General features: G+C 42.3%; 1 protein-coding gene across 1 annotated transcript in view; it reads left to right on the top strand.

Annotated features, from left to right (window-relative positions):
* gab2 (GRB2-associated binding protein 2) overlaps positions 1-26930 on the top strand; it is a 94922-nt gene that overhangs the window by 26342 nt on the left and 41650 nt on the right. The window contains exon 2 of the mRNA XM_083773916.1: positions 9731-10031. Coding sequence (XP_083630042.1) covers positions 9731-10031 — 301 coding nt within the window. The remainder of the gene's footprint in view (positions 1-9730; positions 10032-26930) is intronic.

Below are 26930 nucleotides of genomic sequence, written 5' to 3'. Positions count from 1 at the left end.
CCACGCGCGTTCTCTTTAAGGCATTGTAGATCCTGCTGTTTTTCTAAGCTGTTTATCGACTGTACAGAGTGCAGAGAAGAAGAGAGAGTGTGGATTTAATGGATGCATTCTTGCATTGCATCCAGCACCCTTGGAAGAAAACCTTCTCTTATGTTTCACCCATCAGGAGGGTCTGGTAGAAGGTCCGATTCTATCACAGAAACTATTCCGAAGTGATTGACAATCAGAAATCAATACAGTTTTGACTTGTTTTATGGATTCTACGGGGACTGCCCACAACTCCGACATCCCGTTATTTCCGACTACGTGGCTTTGCGTGCGGTTATGTTTAGGGATGGGGTTGGTAATGCGGTGAGTCGGATCAACGCGCCGTCGGAATAATGAGCCGTCGGAACAATGACACTGGACCGATTCTAGTGGGACAGGAGTCATGTCATAGAAATCAAATCACTGAAACAAATATGTCATTCTAATAACAGCTGTCTGCCAAACGGGAAAAACAAGGAACGTGAATTGAATGGCTTGCATGCGCATTTTGCTTCAATGTTGTGCATCAGTTGAAGGCCAGATTAGCACCATCTTGCCAACTATAATGATAGAAAAGGATCCATAGTGGGATTGATAAGGATACGATCGATAAGCAGCATCGATAAGGGGATTAATAATTATGAATGATCCCCATCCCTAGTTACCAGTCCCTTTAAAACAAAATTCTAGCATATATGTCATTTGGAGACAGCCTGTAACGGCAGCAGAGGTGACAGGTCAGACGAGTGAATCACTGAAGCCCATTTTCCACACAATGATGAGTATAATAAGCTCATATTTAGTCGCTGTCGGGTGCAAACCTCATATCTCCAGAACTGTTACTTTTCAGGATTCAAATTCAACCTGCGCTCCTCGGAGCGCAGGTCTCCACCAGGTCAGGAACATTTGTGATGTTTTGAACAATTGTGCCTCTCCATCACCGGATTCAGAGAACCGCGCCCCTTTGAACCACATAGCAGGTGTCGCCTAAGGTACTATACTCCACACCCTGGCAGGAGGCGAACTTCTGAAATCGCACAAACCAAGTAAGCCTGAAAATGAAAGCAGGTCAATAGGGGGACATATGTATGTTCACAAACAAGGTAGACGCCAGCTCCTCTCTCTCTGTCTCTCGCTCACACGCGCGCCTCTCCTGTGTTAGTGTTTGTGCAGCTGTTTAATATAGTGGCCACACTGAAGCAGCAGCAGGTATCGGAGATCAGGTAGGCCAGGTGTATTGCCATGGCCAAAACAACTTGGGTCCCTCTCTTGCTCTCTCTGTCTTATTGCAGGACGATATGTCTGCAAATCAATATCACGATTATTTCAAACTTTTGCCTCAATTTCAATTACTGAACGATTATAAACACAGTTGAATTCTTTCCCTCATTTAACAACTAAATATAATGCAGAGTGGTTAATCAAAGTAATCAATTTAATTAATTATAAATACAATCTGCTTGTCGATAATTTGATTATCGTACATGAGCAAGATTATGTTGGATATTGGTTATTCTTTATATTTAATTAGCCAAGCCCGTCTCTCTCTCTGTCTCTCTGTCTCTCTCTCTCTCTCTCTCTATAACAGAAGGCAAGGTAAACAAGGCTATTGTGACCTTTAACGTGGCCTCTCCATGCTGGTTTAGTTCGAATGTTTGCTCATGTACATGTGAAAACATGTTGACTGATGGCTATCAGCATAGCGTTGTTGACACAGCGTAACTTCCATCTCTTTGCTATACTCTATTACTGTACAAAAAAAAGAAGAAAGGGGAACACGACTATGGGTAATTGTGGCTTGGCAGACGGCCAGAACTGACACGTCCATCTCGTGTTCAACCAATTGGCTTCGACCACTTAAACCTATTCTTAGTCAAACGGACCTGAGATGCAACTGTACTTGGACCACTTTTTTCCGTCTATCTCTTCGCTTAAAATAGCCAATCTACAAGCTCTCAATGCGTTGAATGTTCACAATAGTTGTGCAGAGGTACCAGTGGACAGTGGTTAATAATAGATAGCAGATTGACACCTATACAATGCTCAGGTCAGGATTTCGCAACAATTAAGATATACCTAGCTATATATATATATATATATATATATATATATATATATATATATATATATATTATAAATTCATACAGCAGTTTAACGTTACAGTAAGTACGATTTTTTTTTGTTAAAATTAATGTTAAATAGGTCTATATTCTGATAGTTATCATTACTATCAAGTGTTTGTTCAGTAACAGGAGTCTCCCCGTCTCTCCAGCTCTGCAGTAAACAGACAATGTATCTTCAAGTCGGGATACAAATTGTATCCAATCAGAAGAGGGAATTCATACAACAGGATACATGAAATTAGAAGTGATGACACAAAGAAGTGGGCAGACAAAATTGGAACTGGAACACTGTACATTTTCAAAGAAAAAGTGTATTTCTGTTTATTAAAGAGCTGGAAAGACCCAGAGACCCCTGTTATTGAACAAACACTCTATAGCAATGCTTACTAAAACAATATAGAGATATACATTTGAACAAACAACCTATTGTTTTAACCCCCAAAAATATCACTTTCACTACTACTTTAAATCGGTTTATTCTAACAGCACTGTTTATTTGTATGCATTTTATCTTATAGCCTTGGTGGGCTTGTTGCTACTGGCAGACAATTGTCTCCTCTGTGAACAGCAGGGCGTTTGTAGGGAATTTGTTTGTTTTTCCATAATAATATCATTGTTTTGATCTCTGCCGAAAACAGAGGAAAACACGTGGACATATCTACATGTGAGGAAACAAAAGGTATTGGCGAGACAAATCCGTTTGGATTGTATTTTTGGAAGCGCAACTCTGTCATAACGTGTGCGTGTGTGCGTGTGTGCGTGTGTGCGTCCGTGTGTGTGCGCGTGCGTCCGTGTGCACATGCACGCGTGCATGCGTGCGTCCGTCCGTCCTTTCACTGTGGTCTTTCCTTCCCGGGGAATGAAAATGGATTGAGATGTGTTGCACGTCTTGCCCTTCACATGTTACTGCTTTTTCTGCATATAATGTCACTGGTTGCAGCCAAGGTGGGACAATGTAGAATACAGGTTTCCTTTTCTGGATCAGGGCCCACTTGAACATCTGACCACTTAACATAATTTCTAGGATGTCTGGAGACGTCTTGGGCACAAATTGTGTTATTTTCAGTTTTTCAATTTTGATCAATCAAGAATGGATCAACAATACTTTAATAGTAAAATTCCACTACATCTACAATTTTGTCAACTAAAATGTATGTCGGCAGGCCTTGATGGCGTTGTAATGCTTGATTTTCACACTTACAATGTGAGCTTGTAGATCTGCTATTTGATTTGATCAAAGGGTAGCCTTGGCTTGCTGGTCAGCATTTGTAATTGTTACACTTAAAAAAAATGGGGGGGGGGGGATGCAAAACAGAGTGAGGACGTTGGTATCTTAAAGATGGAGTGCCACCATTTGTGCCACCCAGTTTACCACCCTGAAACATGAGGAAGAACTTTTTTCCAAAAAGTATACAGTATTTGTTAAAATCATGCTTTTATGTGGACACGCCCACCAGTTCATTAAGTATGCCTGGTTTGCCTGGTGGGTGGTGATGGGTGGTGAATGATCCACCTGAACTGAAGCCGCACCAACTGTAGTTGTATGATAAAGGGTGAGGGGTTATGGGAGGGGCTGATAGTGTGATGTCACTATATTACTGTTTATTTCATTGGCCCGTTTGATTGTCAAGGGTTCAGCCTCCATGAAGAAACCCTAAATACAAAGTTAATACACCATTGCACATAAAAACGACTCCAGGGTGTCTAATGAAGTACTGTCACATAGACGCATGAAAAACTGGAAAAATACAAAAATTGTGGCACTCCATCTTTAACATTGATGGCAATGGTGAGAAAACAAATCTACCGTGCAAAGTCGAAGAGGAAGTAATGTTTTAGAAATGGGTGCGCCCCCATCTTTTACTTATGTTTATTTATTTATGCTGATGGTGTTGTGCGGTGGACATAACCGCATTGTGAGCTTGCAGATTGGCTATTTTCAGTGTGCAATACCATCATCATAAGACATAGTATAAATGGATAACGTATAAACAAGATTCAGGCAGAATGCTAGTGTTGATTGCTTTTGTGCTTGACTTTCTCATCTTACCTGTGGTATAGTGTAGAATAGATACTAGCAGCAGCAGATGTAATCAATGCACATATGGAGGCCAATGGAATGGAGTCAGTTTTGTCACCCATTTGTATCAAAGAGCAGAGGGATTTGTGCTCCAGCCAAACATGTGCTCCTTTCTCTCTGTTTTCTAGGTTTACATCTATTTTAGTTTATGCTTTCAGCATGCAAAAGCACTGCTGCACCCTGAGCCCATCCTCCTCTGAATTGCTCGGTAATCAAGTGTTCGCTCCTTTTAAGAATTCTTCATGAAATAGGGACCCCCACGTGATTTTGTGGGAGTCCCCAGATGACAGTGATTTGACAATTTAAGGACTTTTAAGATCTTTTTAATACCTAAAAGAAAATAAATCAGACCATTACTGCAGGGACACTATGGGTGCTGGGGGCTAGGTGGTGTTGGCGAAAGGGCCTTTCTGTATGGAGTTTTATTTGCATGTTCTCTCAGTGTTCTCTAAGGTATAGGTACCCTCCCCCTGGTCAGCTGGGGCGCCTGATGGAGGGAAAAGGAACTGGTTGGAATAACGTATTCCTTCCACGCGTTGCCTCCTTACCGGGGAAATTCCCTCCTGTCAGGTGATAAGAAGCAGCCTGCTTAGTGCTCATGCATTGAAGGAAGCATGAGCTCAGTTCGCCCCAGGTTGGCAGACTAAAGGTCTCCACACACCGGGCGAGAATCGGATGCGAATTCGGAATTTTAGGTTAAAATAGGTTTTCCGAAAAACGCAGCCGGTGTGCAACCACCTTAAGAGTAGCTTCCAGGATTAAGCAATTTGCAACCAGTTAAAATATAATTTATTTTCGGGGGCGTGGCCTGAAAAGGTTGAGAAGTTGACCACTGTGTTAGAGACAACTTAAGTTTTTATTTTACACCAATCACACATTAACTGTAATAAAGAATTTCTGCAAGAAAGTGCACTGTGCAGGCTAAACATAGGATTTATGTGTGAAGAGGCACCTTTACGATAGCTTCTACCGTAATATTTATAATTTAACGTAATAAATCTGACTGATCGGTTTGATGGATCTCAAGAGGTTTTGCACCGAAACACGTTTGCACCGCGGCCATGATAAAGTCGGCGCCCTTTAGATGAAATGCTGCTACGTACACTATTCCATTTGTCATTGGCTGTTTTGTGTGTGTGTGTGGGTGTGTGTGTGTGTGTGTGTGTGTGTGTGTGTGTGTGTGTGGAATAGGCCAAATACATAATGTTTGGGGTCCGTGGCACAAAGACGTTAACTATTGATTTAGAAGGCATTTGTAGAATTGATCTCAGGTCTTAATGGGTTAAGTACAATTCCCCTTTAAGTGTTTTCAACTAAATGTACTCTTCTACGTGCTAATCCTTATCAGCAGAGAGGGCCTTAAGTTTTGCCCTCACACCAACAGGGAGTGCAATCGCCTTTCCTGTGGAAATGAAACTAACTTAGTACATTTAGTAAGATAACGCCTCCAAAATAAGTTGCCTAATACTCTGTTGTTGTTGTCTTAGGTTCTCAATGTAGGGTCCAGGGACTGCCAGGGGTCCAAATGGACCCTTACAGGACAGGCCTGTAACTCTGAGAGCCAATATCAGTGGTTCTCAAACTTTTTTCATGTCAAGGTATATTTTGGCCGCAGTCCCCCGTCTGAAAACCTTTTTGCCAAGGAGTCCATAGCCTACAAGATTTATGGTATCAAAAATGTCAAAGCTGATTTATATCAAATATTTTCCCCGGCCCCTACTTTGAGAACCCCTGCCTTAGAGTCTAATGCACACATTAGTCTAATGATTAGACCACGGACCACCATAACCGTGAGAGTACATCGAACCAAATGACCCATAAGGGTTCATTTAGTAACATTTGTACTCTCAGTGTATCTGGGGACCCCGTGTAACCCCCTCAAAGAAGAATTTACATCAACGGCGGTGAATGTGTTTAAGTGAAACGTTTGAGTACTTTTTCTACCTTTGCTGGAACCATAGAGGAATAAAAGGATAGAGACGGAACCGGAGCTTTAGCCCCGCCCCTACACTATTCATTTCAATAGAAGTTGCTCAGTGGCGTTTTGAAGCACCCAGAAGACTGCCGGAAGTATAATTAAACTCAATGGCTTGAGCGAGCGGAAGTTTAGCCTAGCCTAGCCCCGGACCACAAATTTGAGGTCCGGGCTAACGCACGTGACGTCATGAACGTCCGTCCACCTCCATGAAAGTGCTGCAATTCCACATTTCTCCAGTAGGTAGTAGCAGCTTCAACGTTGGATAGCCTTACTGGGGGCTTGGCTCTTGGCTGGAACCCCAATCTACAACACTGTCAAATCCTCAATCCTGGTGTACAGAAGCAGTGCCTCAGGTTAATAGCTGTGGGCTCTGCAGATGCCAGGAATGAGCCAGTGCAGTCACGGTGACCTCTTGGGGACTGGGCATTGGTCCAGGTCTTGTCATGTGACGGATGTTCTCCTTAACCCATTAAAACCCACTGGGAAGGCATCTACTACTGACAAATTATGAAGCACACACGGTCTCTCTCTCTCTCTCTCTCTCTCTCTCTCTCTCTCTCTCTCTCTCTCTCTCTCTCTCTCTCTCTCTCTCTCTCACACACTCTCTATTTCCTACAGCTTCAAGTCCAAACATCTGAACTAACCCTTTACAAATTAGCTAAAATAGCTGATTTACAATCCCGAGGCCTCTTGAGCTGGTACTGTAGAACTGCTGTTTTCCCTTTTTTATAATCTAACATTAATCATGATCGAGGCAAAAGCTTGAAATAATCCTGATATTGATTTCCTGTCGCCCTACCTTAAAGCAAGTTTATTTTTCTCTCTCTCTCGCCTTTTAACTACAGGCAGATTTGTCAGGCAAATCTTAAAGTCAAGTTAAGCCAAATCTCTCTGTATTTGTACAGTATAGGCTATTCTATACACGGGAAAACTCAATGTGCTTCCTTTTTCTTTTCTTTTTTTCCACTATTGCCGACACAATGATAGAACATGCTCGGCGGAGGTTATTGGACAATACAGCAGCAGACACAATGTGATCTGTTTTTTCCTTTTCCTGTGTGTGTGTGTGTATGTGTGTGTTGAAAAAATATAGGCTACTTGTGAGGGCCAAATGTTTCCACCAGTATAGTATTGGAGAAATAGACAAATATGAGGACAATTTTCCTTCTCCTAGAAGATAAATGTTAGTTTTAAATGGTTTAAAGAATGCCAGTAAAACAATGACTCTGACAATTAAGAAAAGATTCAGGGTATAGGACCAGGATTGGGTATTTATAGGTCAGGTTTAGGGGTCAACGTTGAGAGTTACCTGAATTATACGTGATGGCGTCGCACGCCGAAAATAGCCAAGCTTGTAGATGATCAGCTATTTTCGGCTTTAGGGATAGTGTAAAAAAAACAGAAGTGTGTCCATAAAACAGCGTCCACAAATGTTGACGTCCTTGCAAGTGCAGTAATAAAAGTGTGTGTTTGTGTGTGTGTGTGTGTGTGTGAGAGAGAGAGAGAGAGAGAGAGAGAATCGGGGGCTTGGGGGGGCAGCCTTGCAGGCAGTAGTCTATGTTCTAGGTGGTGGTGGTGGTGGGGGGGTGTCAGGATCCTGTCAGCAGCAGCCAGCATGTGAGGGAGACATCGTCCCGGAGCGGAAGTGCATCGCTGGCAGATGGCCAAAGTAACCCCTCACCACCCCCCCATCCCCATCCCCGCTCGCCTATCTATCTTCCCCCTTTGTCTCTGTTCTGGACGTAGAATACAGAGAGCCATTTAAGATGGTCGCTGTGGAGAAAAAAAAAAGACAAACCCTCTGGATGTGTTGCCGGCTTGTAGCTCTTGGCACAGTACGGCGCTTTGTGGTACAAACTGTCCTCGTTTATCCGCTTTTCCTCCTCACCTAGTTCTCTGAGGATTGTAAATAATGTATTTTAGGTATTGGTGCTGCAAGTATTGGTTATCGATTGCTTCTTCGATCAATCAAATAATCGAAAAGCGTGTTTTTTTATATTTGATTTTTTTAGTACATCAAAGAATCAATCAAATATTTTAATTGATTTCTCACAATCAACTAAATCAATTGCCGACTATTTCCGGGCGAGTGACACTGGTACAAACAAGCTTTTATATTACTCTATGAGAATAAAGGAATATCATTGGATGCTGCTTGTCATTGATTGGTATACTAACTTATAGGGTTTACGTGGTTTATATGTTTTGTAATGCTAATCCAAATCCACAAAGTAACTAGTAACTAAAATGTTCAAATAATTATACTTACTTTCCGGAAGTCGTGTAAAGTAATTAAGTACATGCACTCAGGTACTGTACTTTTCAATACTTTTACTTCTACCTCACTAAATGGGAGAAAAATACATGATGAAAATATTGTACTTTTACTCTACTACAATTATTTGAAAACTTTAGTTATTAGTTACATTGTAGATTTTGATTATTATTACAAAACATAGAGTAATAACTTCAGCCCTATTATATGTTGGGCATTTGAAAACCACAATGCAACACATTGTGAGCTTGTAGATGCAAAAGATTTTTTATACCGTTTATATAATTGAAAACTTGTGAACATGAGGAGTACTTTCCCGTACTTTCTAAAACAAAATTGTCAATTTTAATGCCAATACTGTACTTTTAATTGGAGTACTTTTTCCACCACTGCTTTCCAGTGCGGCAGTGAGTCAGTGTTTTCGTGCACTTGTTGTGGGGTTGTGTTGTTATGGAGAACATAACTGTCTCTCTCTCCTCACTCACTGAGGGGATGAGATGACAGGAAGTGCAACTTGTGGAGGAGTGATTGCACCTGCTGCCTCCCCAACCACCCACACGCACACTACTGCCTCCCCAACCACCCACACACACACTACTGCCTCCCCAACCACCCACACGCACACTACTGCCTCCCCAACCACCCACACACACACTACTGCCTCCCCAACCACCCACACACACACTACTGCCTCCCCAACCACCCACACGCACACTACTGCCTCCCCAACCACCCACACACACACTACTGCCTCCCCAACCACCCACACACACACTAATGCCTCCCCAACCACCCACACGCACACTACTGCCTCCCCAACCACCCACACACACACTACTGCCTCCCCAACCACCCACACACACACTACTGCCTCCCCAACCACCCACACACACACTACTGCCTCCCCAACCACCCACACGCACACTACTGCCTCCCCAACCACCCACACGCACACTACTGCCTCCCCAACCACCCACACGCACACTACTGCCTCCCCAACCACCCACACGCACACTACTGCCTCCCCAACCACCCACACACACACTGCCTCTTCCTCTGAGCCCAATACCACCAACCAATTCCAAATGTTGCACTTTGTTTAGTTCATGTCAGTGGTATCAAGTGTTGCGAGTTTGTAGATCTGCTATTTTCACTACTTATTTATATATTCATTTATGGAATTGGCTTGTTTGGGAAACCATGCTTTAACTGACGATGCTCTCCTATCCCCCGCCCATCCCTTACAGGCGTGGAAGAAGCGCTGGTTCATCCTCCGCAGCGGGCGGATGAGCGGCGACCCCGACGTACTGGAGTACTACAAGAATGACCACTCCAAGAAGCCCATCCGGGTCATCGACCTGCATTGCTGCGAGCAGGTGGACGCGGGGCTCACCTTCAAGAGGAAGGAGTTCCAGGACAGCTTCGTGTTTGACATCAAGACCTCCGACCGCACCTTCTACCTGGTGGCCGAGACGGAGGAAGACATGAACCAGTGGGTGCGCTCCATCTGCCAGCTGTGCGGCTTCAACCAGTCCCACGACGCCCACGGTAAAGTCATTCGCTTAAAACCTAGCCACCGCGCATACCTATGTCTCGCCACGTGGTGAAAATGGCTGACTGTTTTGTTTTTCTGTCTATTTTTCGGCATTTGTGACGTATCGTATTAGTGGAGGAAGTCGGTAGTTTTAGTTTAAACTTTCAGAGTCAGACACATGCACACAGAAGCAGTTTTCTGGAATGTATAACTATGACATCACAATACGTTATTCAATCATAATCCGCCAAGGGCGCATTTTACGTGTTTTAAATTTTCTATTAATTCTGAAAGAGTTTGCTCTATACTACTGGTGATCAGCGTCTCTGTTGCTAGGAAATAAGCCGGAAATGGTTGGTCCGACAATGAAAGTGTTCCCCCTCGTTGACTTCAATGGTAGCTGAAATCTTAAAAGCCTTATATCTCAGATTATTTTCCCAGATTGCATCTATGATCAAAACATCGATGTTCACAGCTCATAAGAAAAGCGTCGCTGGTCGCGATAACAAAATTCATGCCTCGGGTGGTCCAAAATTTGCCCGAGAGAGAATCCCTTCGCTATCTTCCGGTTCAAGACCTGTGGTATTTTTTTCGCCTTGAATTCCAGTATGCACAGGTCCTGACGGTACATTATGGCAGTGACTGGACAGACTGGTATTAAATTCTTGGCAGTCAATTGATTGACGTTTTCTCAATGTTGCGGGCATGGTGCATTAGGCTGTTCAAAAACTCCAAAATGTATACATTACAACACATTTATTGTTTAGCATTGTTGGCATTATAGATGTTTTATGTTGTTGTTTTTGCTGATTATACTCTTATTAGTCCAGCATGAAATGTTGTCATGTGTTGAACTTTGACCCCCCTTCTGGGCCACGCTAGCACTGAAACACTTCCCTAGGACTCATTAATGTCTGTTTTAGTTTAACAAGATCACAGATAAAGTCAGAGCTCGGATGACTTATCTCATCTGACTGTTGATCAGAACACAGACACGTTAACATGAGGTCATAGACTCATAGTGTGGTACGAGGTGTATTTCCGTAGGATTTCTTTGCTAAAAGTGGGGTTCAAATTATTCCGACCCCCACCCCTTATTTGTGGGGTCATATCTTTTGGGACCCCCCATAATAGTACGCCAGACAATTAATGTCCGATTTTCATAATATTAGGGTTGTTTTATAGGTTTTTAAATATTCTGAGTTGATTTCTTACACTTTGAAAGTAGCCAGAATAATCTTTTCTGACTTTTGGTTGGGGTCTTTCTTCACCCGGGGCCCCCCGGACTCATCTCAGTACTCATTACATTCCTCGCTCTGCTCCTGTTCCAGAACAATGTCAAATTAGATAATAATTTAAGCATTAAAAGTTTACAAAAATGAGTAGTAGTTAATACCAGGGGTCTTCCACAGGGGGCCGGGACTAGTTTTGCCCCTATTCTTGCACCCATATATGTGATTTGCAAGTATTTCGAATATTATTAGAATATCTTGCGTTTATGTACCTTTGAAAGTACTTTGATAGTTTATTAGTATTCTACCATTATTGTTGACAGATGTTACTGCAGGGAATAAAGGTATTGCAACTTCTCACTTTGGGCATGCAGAACGTGTCCATTTATTTCACACACTGCACTCACACTAACAACACAACACACACACACACACCTATCCTCTTAAAGAGCCCATGGTCAATTATGCCTACAATACATTATTTGCAGGATCAATTCATCTTCGTCATCATCATCTTGAATGTCCTCCCTGATAGTGTTGACACAGTCTCCACCATAAAATTTGCAGAGAGGAGTGCAAGGCAGGTTATTGTTTGAGCAGCTGCACCGTCCCTTGCAACCTGCTTTGCAACCACATGTGATGAGCTCAAGTACTGCCTTTGGAGCAGGGAGGGCAAGACACCTGACTGGAACATACCCTCCACTATCTGAATTCCATCCATTTTGTTCCATTGGTGGAAGCTCAGGGCAATTTGTCAGGTATGAATGACTTATCCCACATTGTGACGTAGTTGGCACAGAGGATATGTGGTAGCAGTGCAGCACGAGTTGGAGGTAGCATCTCACCCTCCAAGTTCTTTGACCGAAATAGTTCCCATCTAGTAATGGCAAGGTTGTTGGACCTTTTGGACTGTAAACACGGCATGCAAAATGCTCCAATGTTGAGGAAAGCTTGCCGTTAACAAGGTCAGGAGGAATGGAACCCATTCCAAGGTCCTTGAAGCAGTTAATGGCAGGATCATCATCATCAAGCCTCAAGTAGGCATTGACCCATGTCTTCTTGGAGATTCCAACACATTTTCATACCCAGTCAGCACCAGATAAATTGTGTAGGCCCAGATAAATTGTGTAGGCCCAGGAAAATTGTGTAGGCCCAGGAAGAATGTCATTTTTTGCCCCATCTGACACAAGCACTGATGAAACCAGACTCTTCAATGGTGTGTTCTCTTTGAACAGATTGCCTCCACAGTGCAACTCAATCAATTTACATTGCTTGAGAGCATTTTCTCTTGACCTCAATGCAATCTCTCCTGAGAGCTGATAATGTTCTTTCCTTGAAGACCTGGAAGCTTTTGGGAAGCTGTTGAGGTACTGATTCACTAGACCAGAAAGATGAGGTGTGGTAGTGACTAGTCGGTCCAGAGCTGCTTCATCCCACCATGTCCCTTTAGCTTCTTGATTTCCTGCTCAAGGGCTTGATCTGTGAAGAGATGAGTGAACGGTATCTCTGACTTTGCCACCACAAATTCACCTGACTTCAGTGCGTTCCATGTTTCTGGGTCATCCTGTTCAAGAGCGTTCATTTGGGCAAGATAGACTGGCATCAGTCGAGCATATTTAAGGAGATCACGAGCAAAGACATACTTGATGAGTTCCTCTAAGGATGACAAGTAGCCCTCCCAGTCACCTGACCGACGGCGACAACAGAAAGACAAAGAGAAAAGAGAGCAGCAGCCTGGCTGATCTTGGCTGATCTTTATTTAGCAGCAATATTTGCTACACTTGGGGCACCTTACTTTGAAAATAGCTGATCTACAAGCTCAAACTACAACCTTGTAGATCAGCTATTGTTGGCTAAAGTTCTCCTTGGAAAAGGGATGCTATGGTTCAAGTGGTTTAATGTAAAAAAAGAAAAAAGTTCCTATCCCACAATGATTTGCTGGGCCCCTATATAGTAACTCTGAGGACCCCCTAGGGGTCATGGGCCCCCTGTGGAAGACCCCTGGTATTGGCTACTACTATTTTTTTATATCAGAGCCCAGCTACAAATACTTTTATGCTTCATTTATGATCTAATTTGACAATATTCTGGAGCAGGAGCAGAGCAAGGAATGTAATGAGAACTGGGATAGGCCCAGGGGTCAGTCCGGGAGGTCCCAGATGAGGAGACACCCCTACCAAAAGTCAAAAAAGATTATTTTGACCACTTTAAAAGTTTAAGAAATCAACTCAGAATGTCTTAAAACATACTAAACAATTCTAATATTATAAAAATCGGACATTAACTGGCTGGCATACTGTTCTGGGAGGTCCCAAAAAGATGACCCCCCCCAGAAACGGGGTGGGGGTCGGGAAAATTTGAACCCCAACATTTTCTCATAGTTTGGATCCTATAGAACCAAGATCTGCAAAAAAATCTATTTTAGCACAAAAATCCTACGGGAGCGGTTTTTTTGACACCTCGTACCACACTATCAGTCGGGGGCAGAACTGTCTCAGGTGGGCAGAGCTCTTAGTGCTGGTTCCCGGTTCGATCCCGGGCTACCCCGCCCTGTGTTACTGTGGAAGTGTCGTTGATACTGTGGTATCCTTGAGCAAGATAAAAACCCCTAGGTGCTCCCAATGAACATTTTCACATGTGTGAAAACTGTGAATGTCTGTGAATGGGTGAATACACATTGTATAAAGGCGTTAGGCGTACCGTAAAAGCATTCCAGGATTAAAATTTAAAGACAATGCTTCAAACTACAATACTTAAAGACAAAATAAAAGTTTGCACACTGGTAGGTGTGGCGTGTGGTACAAAAAAAAAAACAATATGCTAAAAGGCAGCTACATTGTGCAAACCTTTATTTTGTCTTTAAGTAAATTTGGTAAATGTAACATCTTAACCATACCACCGTTCTGAAGAACTAGAGAGACTGTCAGATTAACTAAAGTTCTGCCTTAAAAACCAAAAAATGGCTATTCATGAGCCATGTGAGACTAAGTGCTCTGGATTCTAGGCTGGATCTGCCCCCCTCCTCCAGACACAGGGAATTCCCACTCATTCTGGCCAAACACTGTCTCAGTGCAGACACTGTCTCAGCATCACTGGTGGATTCTTTTTTAAATTGCAGATATACAAGCTTGTACATCTGCTATTTTTTAATATCCAATGTAGACATGTAAATATACAACATATGCAAATGGTTAAAATGATTGTGGTGCTGTATTTACTACTTATTAACTACATTTAAGTACTGTACCTGAGTACAGTTTTGTAGTACTTTTACCCTTTCCCCCATACTACATCTCAGACTAGGCAAATAATGTACTACTTACTGTACAATTATTTGACATTTTTATTACTGGTTATTTTTGCATATTTGGATTATTAATACAAAACATATTTAACCACTTAAACCCTTATTTTACACTTCAGCTCATAGATCTGATTTTGAACAATTTGAGTACTTTTACTTTGGCACGTAAGTGTGTTTTGATGCCAATACTTTTTACTTGAAACTTTGTATTTCTACTATTACTCACGTAATAATATGAGTACTGTAGAATGGCATTTACTGTTTGTATTAAGACAGAATCAACATTATAGCTGTTTATAGGAGGGGCTAGGACCCATGAAAAAAAATAATTGGCCTATGACCCACAAACTGGTCCTGCCCCACTGTTTGGGAAACAGTGACGCAGCTAGACGACTGCATAGGAATGGCTTATCTTATAAACAGAGACACACGCTGGCTCAGTCACAGTCACGGCCACACTCTGTTAATTCATATTTTCATCAAGCTCAGATGGTGACGCTCGTCTGCGTAAAGAGACCTCACGTGGACACAGTGGATCAGTGTTCAATAGCTGACGTGTGTGTGTGTGTGTGTGTGTGTGTGTGTGTGTGTGTGTGTGTGTGTGTGTGTGTGTGTGTGTGTGTGTGTGTGTGTGTGTGTGTGTGTGTGTGTGTGTGTGTGTGTGTGTGTGTGTGTGTGTGTGTGTGTGTGTGTGTGTGTGTGTGTGTGTGTGTGTGTGTGTGTGTGTCGTCGTGACTGTGAAAAAAAGACAATGGTCTGTTTCTTGGGTCACACTGCTGGTTAGGGTTGGAAAACCCTTTACTGTATGTCCAAAACTGTAATTTTTTAGGAAATGGGGGGGGGGGGGGTATTTTAATGCAATGTTACCCAAACACTGGGTCGGGACCCGTTTGTGGGTCACGTTATTTATTGTTACTGTGTGTGTGTGTGTGTGTGTGTGTGTGTGTATATATATATATATATATATATATATATACAGTATATAAAACTTTCCCAAAATGATTGAGCTGTCACCAACTCACCATTATGAGATTTTACTTGATTGCCACTCAAATAACAGCGATTAACGATTTAACTGTGTTTCTGTCAGTGAACATTATTGGAACATTATGAATAAAAAAAAAAGCTCAACATGCTTATGCTTGTAGATCTGCTATTTCCACAATTTTCATTTTTTTATGATTATGGTGATTAAATATTATGCTAAATATAATTGATTATCTTAAATAATTGCGATTCCCTTCTTCTCCCTCAGAGGAGGAGGAAGACTCTTTACAAGCCATGGATGTCTTGGTAAATGGTGCATTTATATAGCACCTTTATCACAATGATTGTGCATAACATTCACATTCATACACTGATGGCGGAGGAAACCATGCGCAATGCACCAACCTGGCAGCTCATCGGGAGCAATTACGTGTTTATTGTCAAGGACACTTGAGTAACTCTGGGATCGAACTGGGAACCTTCTGGTTCTCAAGCAGCAGCTCTACCCCCTGAGCCACTGCTGGTGTACAGTAGGTGGTGCACTGTGTAGAGGCAGATGGTCTATGTCAAGGAGGTGAAGTGTGTGTGTGTGTGTGTGTGTGTGTGTGTGTGTGTGTGTGTGTGTGTGTGTGTGTGTGTGTGTGTGTGTGTGTGGCACGCATGCTTTTTGTTATTGTTTAATATAAATCGCTCTGGATTAAGAGCGTCTGTGTGTGTGTGCGTGCGCTGTATGTGTGAACGAGCAGATCCAGCTGCAGTTTGTCAAACAAGGTTCTCATTTGGGGCTCAGTCTCCTGGAAAAAAAAAGAAAAATCAAATTAGTGTTAGAAAGGTGTACTTTGTTTTTGTTGACTTAATGTCTTCATTCAAACTCCACACCCCAGTCCACACGAATGCAAGTAGTTGCATGTTGCAAGGAGTTGCAAGGATCATCATAAAACATGCATACAAAATGGGCTTGCTTGCATACAGTAGTTTGCCAACGGTGACGTGTCACGGTTCCAATGGTGCATTGGTCTGACTCGCCGCATTACTAACCCCTAGCCCTAACCTTACCGCTTACAGTCGCCTAGTCGGAGTAATGGCATGTCGGAGTTATGGGCAGTCCCCTATCTAACAGCATATCGTTGCCATGGGTAAGATATAAGCCTATGTGTTTCCCAACCAGTGAGTCAGGACACAACATTGCATCATGAAAGTTTCTGACAGGGCAGGAAAACAAAGATAAGATTCTGGCAGGGAACCCCTTTTGGTGTTTTACCCCTTCAGGCCGGGAACCATTTTTTGGGTTCTGTACAGTATGTACAGTATTAAAAAATGTCAAAAGTTTGATGCTGCTATATAAATATTTGAAGTCTTTTGTAGAATCGGCCTCAGGCCAAAATGGGTTTTAAGTGACAAATAGGGAAATTATCCAACCTACAAGCTCCAAACTGATATGCTAGATCTGCTTGCATTGTGTTGTGACTTCTTATTGGTCAGTCATGGCAAACTTGGGCAGGCTACCGAGAGCTAAACTCAGCCACTGCTTGTGACACAGAGAGAAGATGTGATAGCATCAGCATGTTTTCAGTTTCACAGAGCACATTATCAATGGGGCTGTAAATAAAAACTACTCTATATATAGACAACTATGCTATGAATGAGGAAGTGAGGTGCATGTGATGTTTTCAACCAAACACTGTATGACTGCGGTCAGGAAACATAACCTCTCTTTTTGGAAACGGTGACTTAAAGACATGAGGCAAGTTGGGGGTTTTCTGCAGTTTTTTTCACGCTTTCGCCAAACATCCCAGTCTGAATGGCTTCTTCTTTAAAACAGGAACAAGAGAGCGCCGTTATCATAGTATGACCACAACACTGTATGTCTGTATGACACGAGGATGAGGATGATGATGAGGTCTCGGCTCTCAACAGGGGGACTGCAATCAGGAATACAGCTGTGTCATCATGACATCAATAAATACCCCACCCATGAAAGCCACACCCCGCTGACGCGATATTAACAGCCCTGAGATTCATAACAAGACCTTGCTCGCCATTTAACCTGCACCCGAGGGATCTGCACAGACGACACACACACACACACACACACACACACACACACACACTCAGATGAAGCGTTTATTACTCACTCCGTGGCTGTTTCGGGTTCAAACATCTGGACGTCCTGCGTGTCACAGATGATCGGGGGTGTGTGTGTGTGTGTGTGCACTTAGTACGCTCTGGTGATCTACCGCCAGCTGGCAGACGGCGGGAAAATGACATCATGAGATCAACAGTCTGTTGTCGTGTGAGGAGGTGGCTCAAATGGGGGTCCGTAGCCTAATACATATCAAACTGGGGGTCCCTGAATTTAAAAGCATTACTCTGTCTGAGCTTATTTCTCATCATTCTTACCGACAGAACTTTTGCTTATGAATTGCGTATATCTATTCTACGTCCGAGCATAGACATGGTAATGCCCCGCCTGCCTCTGATTGGCCTACCGACACTACGGAATACCGATGGTCTCACCAGACTGTCCTCCGTCCGAGGTGGGAAATAATAATAATAAATAAATATAATAAAGTACAAGAGAATGACAGCTTGGCACGCGTGGCAGTAACTTATAAGAAAACTAATATTGTTTATGCAGTTTGCTTTGATTGAATGATTGATTGATTACGTATTTGTATGATTTGATTTGTTCTAAATTAAAGTGTTAGTGTTGATTAGCGTGTATTAATCTAATTATAGTAAACTAATACTATTATACTAAAAAAAGATTAAGATCAAGGGAAAAGAGAAGAATGTATTAGTTCGCCTCTTCTACAAAACATAAAAGTTACTGTCACGCGTGCCAAGCTGTTATTCTCTTGTATTATATCGTATTTGTATTCTTTATTTATTTCCCACCACGGAGTAACCTCTTGGCAGACTATCCAGGCAGCATATAGCCGTAGCCAGACCTACCAGACAGCCGCGGCCGTTTTCTCTGTCGGCCAGCGTCTTATCCGGGTTTTTAGACAGCTGGTTGATGGAAAAGAAGCTCCACCCACACGGCTGAATGCCGCGACGGCCAGATTCCCGGAAACGCTTGCCCCCGTGGCAGTCAGCCGCGGGGGTGGAGGTTAATTACCATCCACCGGCTGTCTAAAAACCCGGAAAAGACACTGGCCGACAGAGAAAACGGCCGCGGCTGTCGGCTCAGGTCTGGAAACGCTGTCTAGTTATCCACCTCAGAGGAAAGTCTGGTAAGGCCGGCAGTGTTGGTAGGCCAATTAGAGGCAGGCGGGGCGTTACCATGTCTATGCTCGGACGTAGAATATATATACGCTTATGAATTTATGCTTGCGGTGAAATGCAAGCAAATTGTTATTCATGGAAGCTTGCTGTCAGCATTAATGGATTAGATTGAGTTCCTCTGGTGTTTTAGTTGATTTGAATTGCAAATCATGGTCACACATGTCCCATAAATCCTATGATGTATGTTGGTTAAAACCCCCTTATGGCCAATGGCGTAATTGACGTAATAAATCAATAAATCCCCCGTGGCTAGAGACGTAATTGACGTACTGCCCTGTCAGTACGTCTATTACGTCTATTAGACTTTTTTTTATTTTTTTTATGTAATCTACCAAAAACCTGCCGAAATCCGCGCGTGCATGCGCGATCGTGCACGTGCGCCGTCTTTATGTGCATCGCTGTGTAAAATGCGATATTTTGGGAGGTTTTGGGCTTGATTAGAGCTTTGACTTAGTTATGAAAAAGACGATGGTAGCTTAGCATCCCGGACAGCTAAGCTAGTGACTCAGGGTCAAACTACAACCGGATGTTTACGATCTTTGAACCGGAAGTGACTTCGCCAGATTCGTCTATTTGGTCAAAATCAGCATAATGGTGCGTTCCCGCCATCTGGTGGCAATACTGGATATTACACTAGCAATGCCCGGTGAGAAAGATCCATAGTTTGCATATCGCGGATCTTTCTATTGGCATTAAAATGACGAATTAAGAAATGGGCCTTTGGCCAGCTTTGGCGACTTTTTGAATGGCAATCGGAAAACCTTGGTTTCACTTTTCACTGAAACCAAGGTGTACTAAAATGCTTATAAGTAAACGATGGAACATGCTAGAAACATAATTCCTTTTTCGGTGTAAAGTAGAGACTTGCAGCTTGTGGTCATATCGCACATCTTTCTATTGACATTCAAAAAGTCGCCAAAGCTGGCCCAATGCACAATAAGATGTTATTAAGGGCAGCCATAAGAGGGTTAAAAACATTTGAGATAAAGGTCCAGGACTTATTTCCATTGCAGTCCCATCACAAACAAACAAACAAAAAGGTTTGCAAACCATGTGTGTGGCAGACCAAATAAAACCTTTACATGTACACAATGAAAACATCTTATCAACCTATTGAAAAGGGTCTAAATACATCTCTAAATTATAAATGCATCATCATACAATAGAATTTCGAACAAATTCAAAGTACATTTTGGTTTAAAAAAAGGCCTGTATTCAGAAGCACTTTCTATTGTCTTGGTGAACAGAGGCAGAGGCCAGTCTTTCTCTTTAACAAAACAAAGGAGCAGATAATAAATCAATGGTGCTCTCAGACACACTGTGTCCATTTGGCAGGGATGTTCCAACACTACTCTCTCAAATAACAGAGTTGGAAAAGGAAAACAATTGCCAACAGTATCACATACAGACAGTCTTGCGTCTTTATTTTTGACCGGGGGTTTTTGACAGCTAAGCAACAAGCATTTAAAAAACAACAGGCGTAGGAAGTGCAGTGGGACATGGCTGAAATGTGTTACAGCCTTTCATTAAGCACTTACTGTACGAAGCTCATAAAACAGCTCACAATGCGTCACATTGTAGATCAGCTAATTTAGGTGAAGAGATTTGGTGTTGAGGGGAAAAAGGTGTAAGTTGGAGACTCCATTGACCATTTCAGACCGCGGCAATCACCTGCAACGACTAGGCATGTAACGATTCAACTCACGATACGATTTATATCACGATATATTTTCCAGAAAAATATTTCCCCAAAAGAAGTAGCATTACTTTTGACAGTGCAAAAACATAATTGCCTTCATTGATGAGCATGCATCAACGACCATCATTACCGGGGCACAGTCACAGACACAGTCCCCTCTAGAGTGCTCTACTACTGAAAGTGACTCTCATTTCTCTCCAAAACACTTGAATATGATGGAATATGACTACAGCTCACATTTCACATCACACACCATAATCCACTCGATTTTTTTATTTCAATAAATCGATTCATATCGTCTGGATTAATATCGATATATATATCGATATACGATATATCATATTCGTTACATGCCTACAGAAAGTGACTCATAACATGTCTACAGTGGATTTTTATGAAACAGACACAGAAATAGTCTGGGGTTTTATTTATATTTCAAATTATGATTTGCCTTCGTAAATGAAACGCCTTTCCAAAATGTATCCCCCATGCAAGATTTGTGTTGTAAAATTGTTTCAAATTTTCTTTTTCAAGATTTCTGATGCCACACGTGAGCTTGTAGATCGGCTATTTTCAGGTAATATAGGGTTATAGTGATTCAACTGATTTTGGTGCTACTGTATATGAACTAATTTAGCTGGGGACCCCCTCAAGGACCCCTGGGGTCCCTTTGAGAACCACTGGCCTTTCCCACCCATGCTTCATCTCAATTACACCATGTTTGCAGTTTTCCAATAGCATTGGCTCAGGATTAACTTTTGCTACTCCAGTTGAGATGTTTACGATCAATTAATTTTCAACAGATGCTCTATTAACAAAAAAAGAAAAAAGATAATGACTCCAACATGGAAAGTGAAGAGCAAACAGATGTTTTCAGCATGTGAAGATCCTGAGCTTATAGACATGAACTGTTGAGGTCCCTCTCTACTCTCCACAGTTCTGCCACAGAGCCCCATGTCCAAGACACTCATTTTGAACCACTTGAACCCATGTTCTGGGGGGAAATAAAACAATAAATTGTATTTTGGTCTAAAATGTGTTAACCACATATTCAGAATATCCAAATGCTTAATACATGTTGTCGTCATTCAGAGCTGCAATGTATACCGTAAATGAAAAGAATGCATAAACATCAAGTTAGGTTTATAGTTCTCCCTCCATCGCCACTGTTGTTAACACAACTTAAGCCACATTTTATGCTACATTTAATGGTGCATTTAAAAAAGTGCATTCATGCAACGCCTCCCTTCATCCAAAGCACTACCATTACATTCATCCACCCATTCATTCTCACACATCCACACACCAGCACGACAGCAGAGGAAACCATGCAACACACCAACCTGCTCACGCAGGGAGCCGTTTTGGATGTCTTTGCGTCTTGCTCAAGGCTCCAGATTCACACTAGTTTTTTAACATGATCATTCTGTAGTGTACTTCCCAAAACTGTCAAGCTCAATCTATGCATGTCATATCTCATTGTGTAGCTCTGGTCCTTAAACTTGCGTATCGCAGCAGTCAAGTTGAAACCTCACATGTCCAATGTCAGGATTCGAATAAAGAAATGGCAAGGGTGAAGGGTAGCACATCGACAAGCTCAAGCTTCACGGCGCAATTTCGTATAGTTACGTACATAGAATACCATTTATTTATACACAAATACCTATGGATGCAGAGAGGTCAGGTACTGTATGAACTATTCACTGACGCAAATGGCTAATGCAGTGCAAATTTGTGAGAAATGTCAGTTCTCATTGGTACATGCTCTGTTATATTATGCACCAGCTTTAAACGAGACAATAAACAATGAACAAACCGGACTGGATTCAAGAGGGGAACGACAATGATACCGATACTGGGGCCAGGTGTAAGAACAGGACTAGGAGACAAAGGGTGAATAAAGAGACCCAAAGAAAAAGGTTGCCCTGCCACACTGAGGTCATGTCACACTCACTTCCCACTTAATCTGCTGTTTTGGCACACAGTGTGAGATGGGGGGGGGGGGGGGGTTTAATAGTGCTGTCGGGCAGAAACCTCCTAACTCCTTATTTCAGCTATTTATGTTTATGTTTTAGTTTTTTGGTAAAATAAATGCTCTACTTGGTCATTGCTACAGTTTCACACAAAAGTAGCAAACATAGCCGATCTACAAGCTCACAAAGGTGGTTATTTCTGTCTATAAATTAACCAAATCTATGGCAAGAACGCAGGACCTTGTTCTTCTCTCCACGACCCACCTGTGCCAAAACAAGGGAACTCGTTTTTCTTTAATTGCATTTAACCGAGTAATTTAAAAAAGTATTATAATTTAGTTTTTTGCTCTTACTCACATGTTAGACAGCCTGTATATGGATCTGACGTGCACTCGTGTGTGCATATTACTCTTTTTTTTCTGCTCAAAATGAGCCACAATCCAGTGTTTGGAAAATGATTATTCCCTCTTCTTATATCCATGGACGAAAACAACTCATCGCCGGTCTACCGCAGCCCACAGTCAAGCACACTGTGTGTGTGCTGGGGGGCTACACTTCCTGGTTGCCCTCAAGGACTATTGAAAGAGGACGGGAAGTGAAGACCGTACGGTGGACTCAATGTACCCTAACCCTAACCCTAGAAGGAAAGAAACATGCGCAATGGGCTATATGCAGCCAACACTTCCGTGTTCAGCTTCCTTGGTCTCAATTGCGCACGTTACTTTCCTTCCAGGGAGCAACATGGAGTCCACCGTACGGTCTTCGCTTCCCTTCCTCTTTTAATAGTCCTTGGTTGCCCTGGGATCTCTTCTTCTACTGTGGTATTTCGCGAATTTGACTGGTACTGGCCTCACGATCCCTAGGTATTGGGAGGGATTGGGTTAAATATTGAACCAAATGAATGAATGAATGCATTTATTTATTTGGTGATAAAAGCAAAGGGCACTTCCATAACACAAAGTTAAAGTCAAAGTCGTACGATTAGTCACACACATTACTGCAGTGACATGTGTTCTCCGCATTTGACCCATCTCTTGCGCCGCGCTCTGGAATCATTAGTTGATTTGACCCCAAATGCAACCCATTGATGCTGAGTGCCAAGCAGCGAGGCATTGGGTAACATGCACAAACACTGAGGCTTGTTTCCATTGTGGTCAGGTCACAACATAAAATACAACTACAGATAACAATCTTAGAAGTATTAAAAAGAGCTTTTGACTTAACATTAACTGCATATAGATCCATTGGAACACAGGTTCTTATTTTGTGTCAGTTTCCTTAAGTAACAGTTTTGGACATACTTGTAACAGTATGTATTTCAATGTATTTCAATATTGCAGATACAGTACATATTGCTAGAAGCTATTAAGACTTAATAGCTCTGCTCATCATGGGCCGACGCCACCTGGTGGTTGAATAGCTACTCCACACTCCACAATAAACCTGTGGGTGTGGCTGAGAATCTGGGGGTGTGTCTGTGGGTGTGTCTAACATAGATACCCATAGGTACCCATGGATGTCATTTTGAGATCGAGGAAGAAACGGATAGGATTGTACTGTACAATGTTTCTACCCGACAGCGAAGTTGTGTAGTTGAACAGCGTTGTGCAAACACTACAAAAAAAACATGGTGAATTGAGTAAGAGGAAGAAAGAGTCAAATGCATAATGAGAAGAGAAAGGGGGTGGGGTAGGTAGAAGAGATATAAACATACATAAGGCCAGAGATGGGAAGAGAGAGAGACTGAGAGAGATGGAGGGAAGATAGTAGCAAGGATTGTGTGTGTGAGGGAGAGAGCTAAGCAAACAGATAAATAGACAGAGGGAGTCCACTGGAATCCAAAGAGTGAGTTCAAGGAGATATACATGGGTAGGAAGAGAATGAGATCCAGAAGAAAGATGGATAAGGGAAGAGAAAGAGATAGGGTCGGGTACAAACACAGAACAAATAGGAGGGCCGATACAGCTTCGTGAGCTGCTGTGATAGAAGGATATCAAATGGTACTGACAACCACCTAAAAGACTACTAAAAGCACAATGACCTCCAAGATTAATTAATCTATTTATCCCGCATTGCCAAGGTTTTTATTTTATTTTATTTATTTTATCCTACGATTTTGTAAGCCATTTTTTCACCCAGTGTCAATTATCTAATGAAATCCTGGGCCCTACACTCCCTCTGCCAACCTGGGGAGTGCAACGGACTGACCTCATGCTTCCTTCACTGCATGAGTTCCTGACAGGTAGGAGTTTTCTCAGTTGGACGTAGCACGTGGAAGGAACACGTTATTCCAACCAGTTAATTTCCCCGCCATCAGGCGCTCGGGCTGGCCAGGGAGTTTAGAGACCAGAATTACTGCATGTTTTTTGTGAGGGTACCTACCCTAGGGGACACGGAGAGAACATGCAAACTCCACACAGAAAGGGCCTTTCGCCAACCCCACCTAGGGTATGGGCACTGATGACACAGAGGAGAGAACGCGCCCACAGTGTCCCCAGCGGGAATCAAACCCAGAACCTGTGAGGCGACAGCGCTCCCCCCCCCCCCTCACACACAATTAAGCCCTTTGGATTGAATTGGTTATGTTTATGGACCATTGGTTTGGTTATGAGAAATTGCTACCTTTTTTCTTGTGGCCCCCAATTTTAAGTAATCTTACAATTGTGCCCCCTGCTTAATCTAGTTGAATACCCCTGCCATAAAATATTGGCGAAATGAGGTAATAAAGTACAAAAAATATTGTAAATGCTCATCACAACATAATCTGAACTCAGACAGTCTTCAAATTGCTTAATATGTCTCCCCCCTTGCAAACCCCAAAATAATAATGTTTTTGTTTAATTTTGACTTATGCAACAAAGACGAGCATTCACATTTTGGGTGAAGACGTTGGAAACACATCACTCAACTGACTATTCAATTACTTGAAATGAATTTGATTACATTTTCTGTCAGATCGATTAATCAATTATTTTTGACTGATCGTTTCGGCCCCTATTTAGCAGCAGATCAAATATCGCTGATAGTATTAATTCCTTTGAAGATCCAATGTTGGCTGCTATTATTGGAGCTACTGCACTGGTTCTCAACATGGGGTCTAGGGACCACCAGGGGAACTTGGGAGGGTTTCCCAGCATTCCTCCAGTTTAGGAACTAAACTACTACTGGAATGTGTACACTCTGGTGTACTCTCTCTTTTTTTGTACAGCTGGAAAGTGTATAATCTGAGTTAACAATACATGTATATTGGGCTCCCAAAGAATGTTAATGCACATCATGGGAGCATCAGAAAAGTTGCAGATTTGCAGCGCGTTTTGAGCTTGTAGATCTGCTACTGTTGGTGCTTTTGAATCCTGAACAGTAACAGTTTTGGACTGATTCTGATTTTGATTCTGACATGAGGTTTCCACCCGACCAGAGACTTTTGCATCGATTATAGAATTAACAAACTTATAGGTTTGTTATAGTTTGTAGTTCTGCCATTCTTGTAGATCTGCCATGAGAGGCGTTGTGAGCTTGGAGATCGTTTATTTCCACAATTGTTGTACACCACCATTGTACAATGAAGTAGTGCATAATACAGGCGGTTAAATTGATATTTCACTTTCAACAATCTTTTTTTGTGGTCATTTCATCGTCTACTCAGGCTTTTGTGAACACCCTGGATAGGTTCTGGTGAGTCATACCGCCCTCGTAATTCGTGAAGGGGCTGTTATGTGTATTATTTTGGAAAATGGAAAAAGAAAAATGTAATTGAACAAATACGTCCCACTCACGTATTAGGAGAGTCACGTGTAATGAGTCACCAGAACCAAGGACGGGTGTTTTCGATTATTCTAACATGGTTAAAATGGAAGGGGGCGTGTCTGATAAAATCTATATCAAATATCTAAATGCTGACTCAAGCAACTTGAAAACTGTCTGGGGTGCTCACAAAAGTTGATGAAGTGAAATATCCCTTTAAGTTAGAAAAAAAACTATTAAAATGATCGATTAACCTACACGAACGCTATTAATTTGTTTATCGATTCTACATATCGGTGTGGATGCATTTTCGGTTAATCGCCAATACTTGCCTAACTAAGGGTCCTTGGTTAAGAATGGTTAAGAATCACTGATCTGCAGAACACAGGCGACAACAAAAACATTTTTCTCCCACTTGTTCCTATCGCACCCTCAAGTGCATCACGTATGTCTGTCTGCTTATTCCTCTCCCAAAGTGCCCTTCATGGGCATTGATTTTAGTTGAAATAATGAGCCCTTGCACAGGGCAGTCAGGTCAGGTTTCCATTGTCTTGTTATGTAGGGATGCTTGCTGCATGCTGCTGCCACCCGCCTCACATCCCACAATGAGACTTTGGGTTGCCAAGGCGACAGACAGACAGACAGACAGACAGACAGACAGACAGACAGACAGACGTCCTGACTGG

The sequence above is a fragment of the Protomyctophum parallelum genome (genome assembly GCF_964188405.1).
Source record: "Protomyctophum parallelum genome assembly, chromosome: 9".
Lineage (NCBI taxonomy): Eukaryota > Metazoa > Chordata > Actinopteri > Myctophiformes > Myctophidae > Protomyctophum > Protomyctophum parallelum.
The sequence above is the reverse complement of the archived record's forward strand: the minus strand, read 5'-3'. Positions and strand labels throughout refer to the sequence as shown.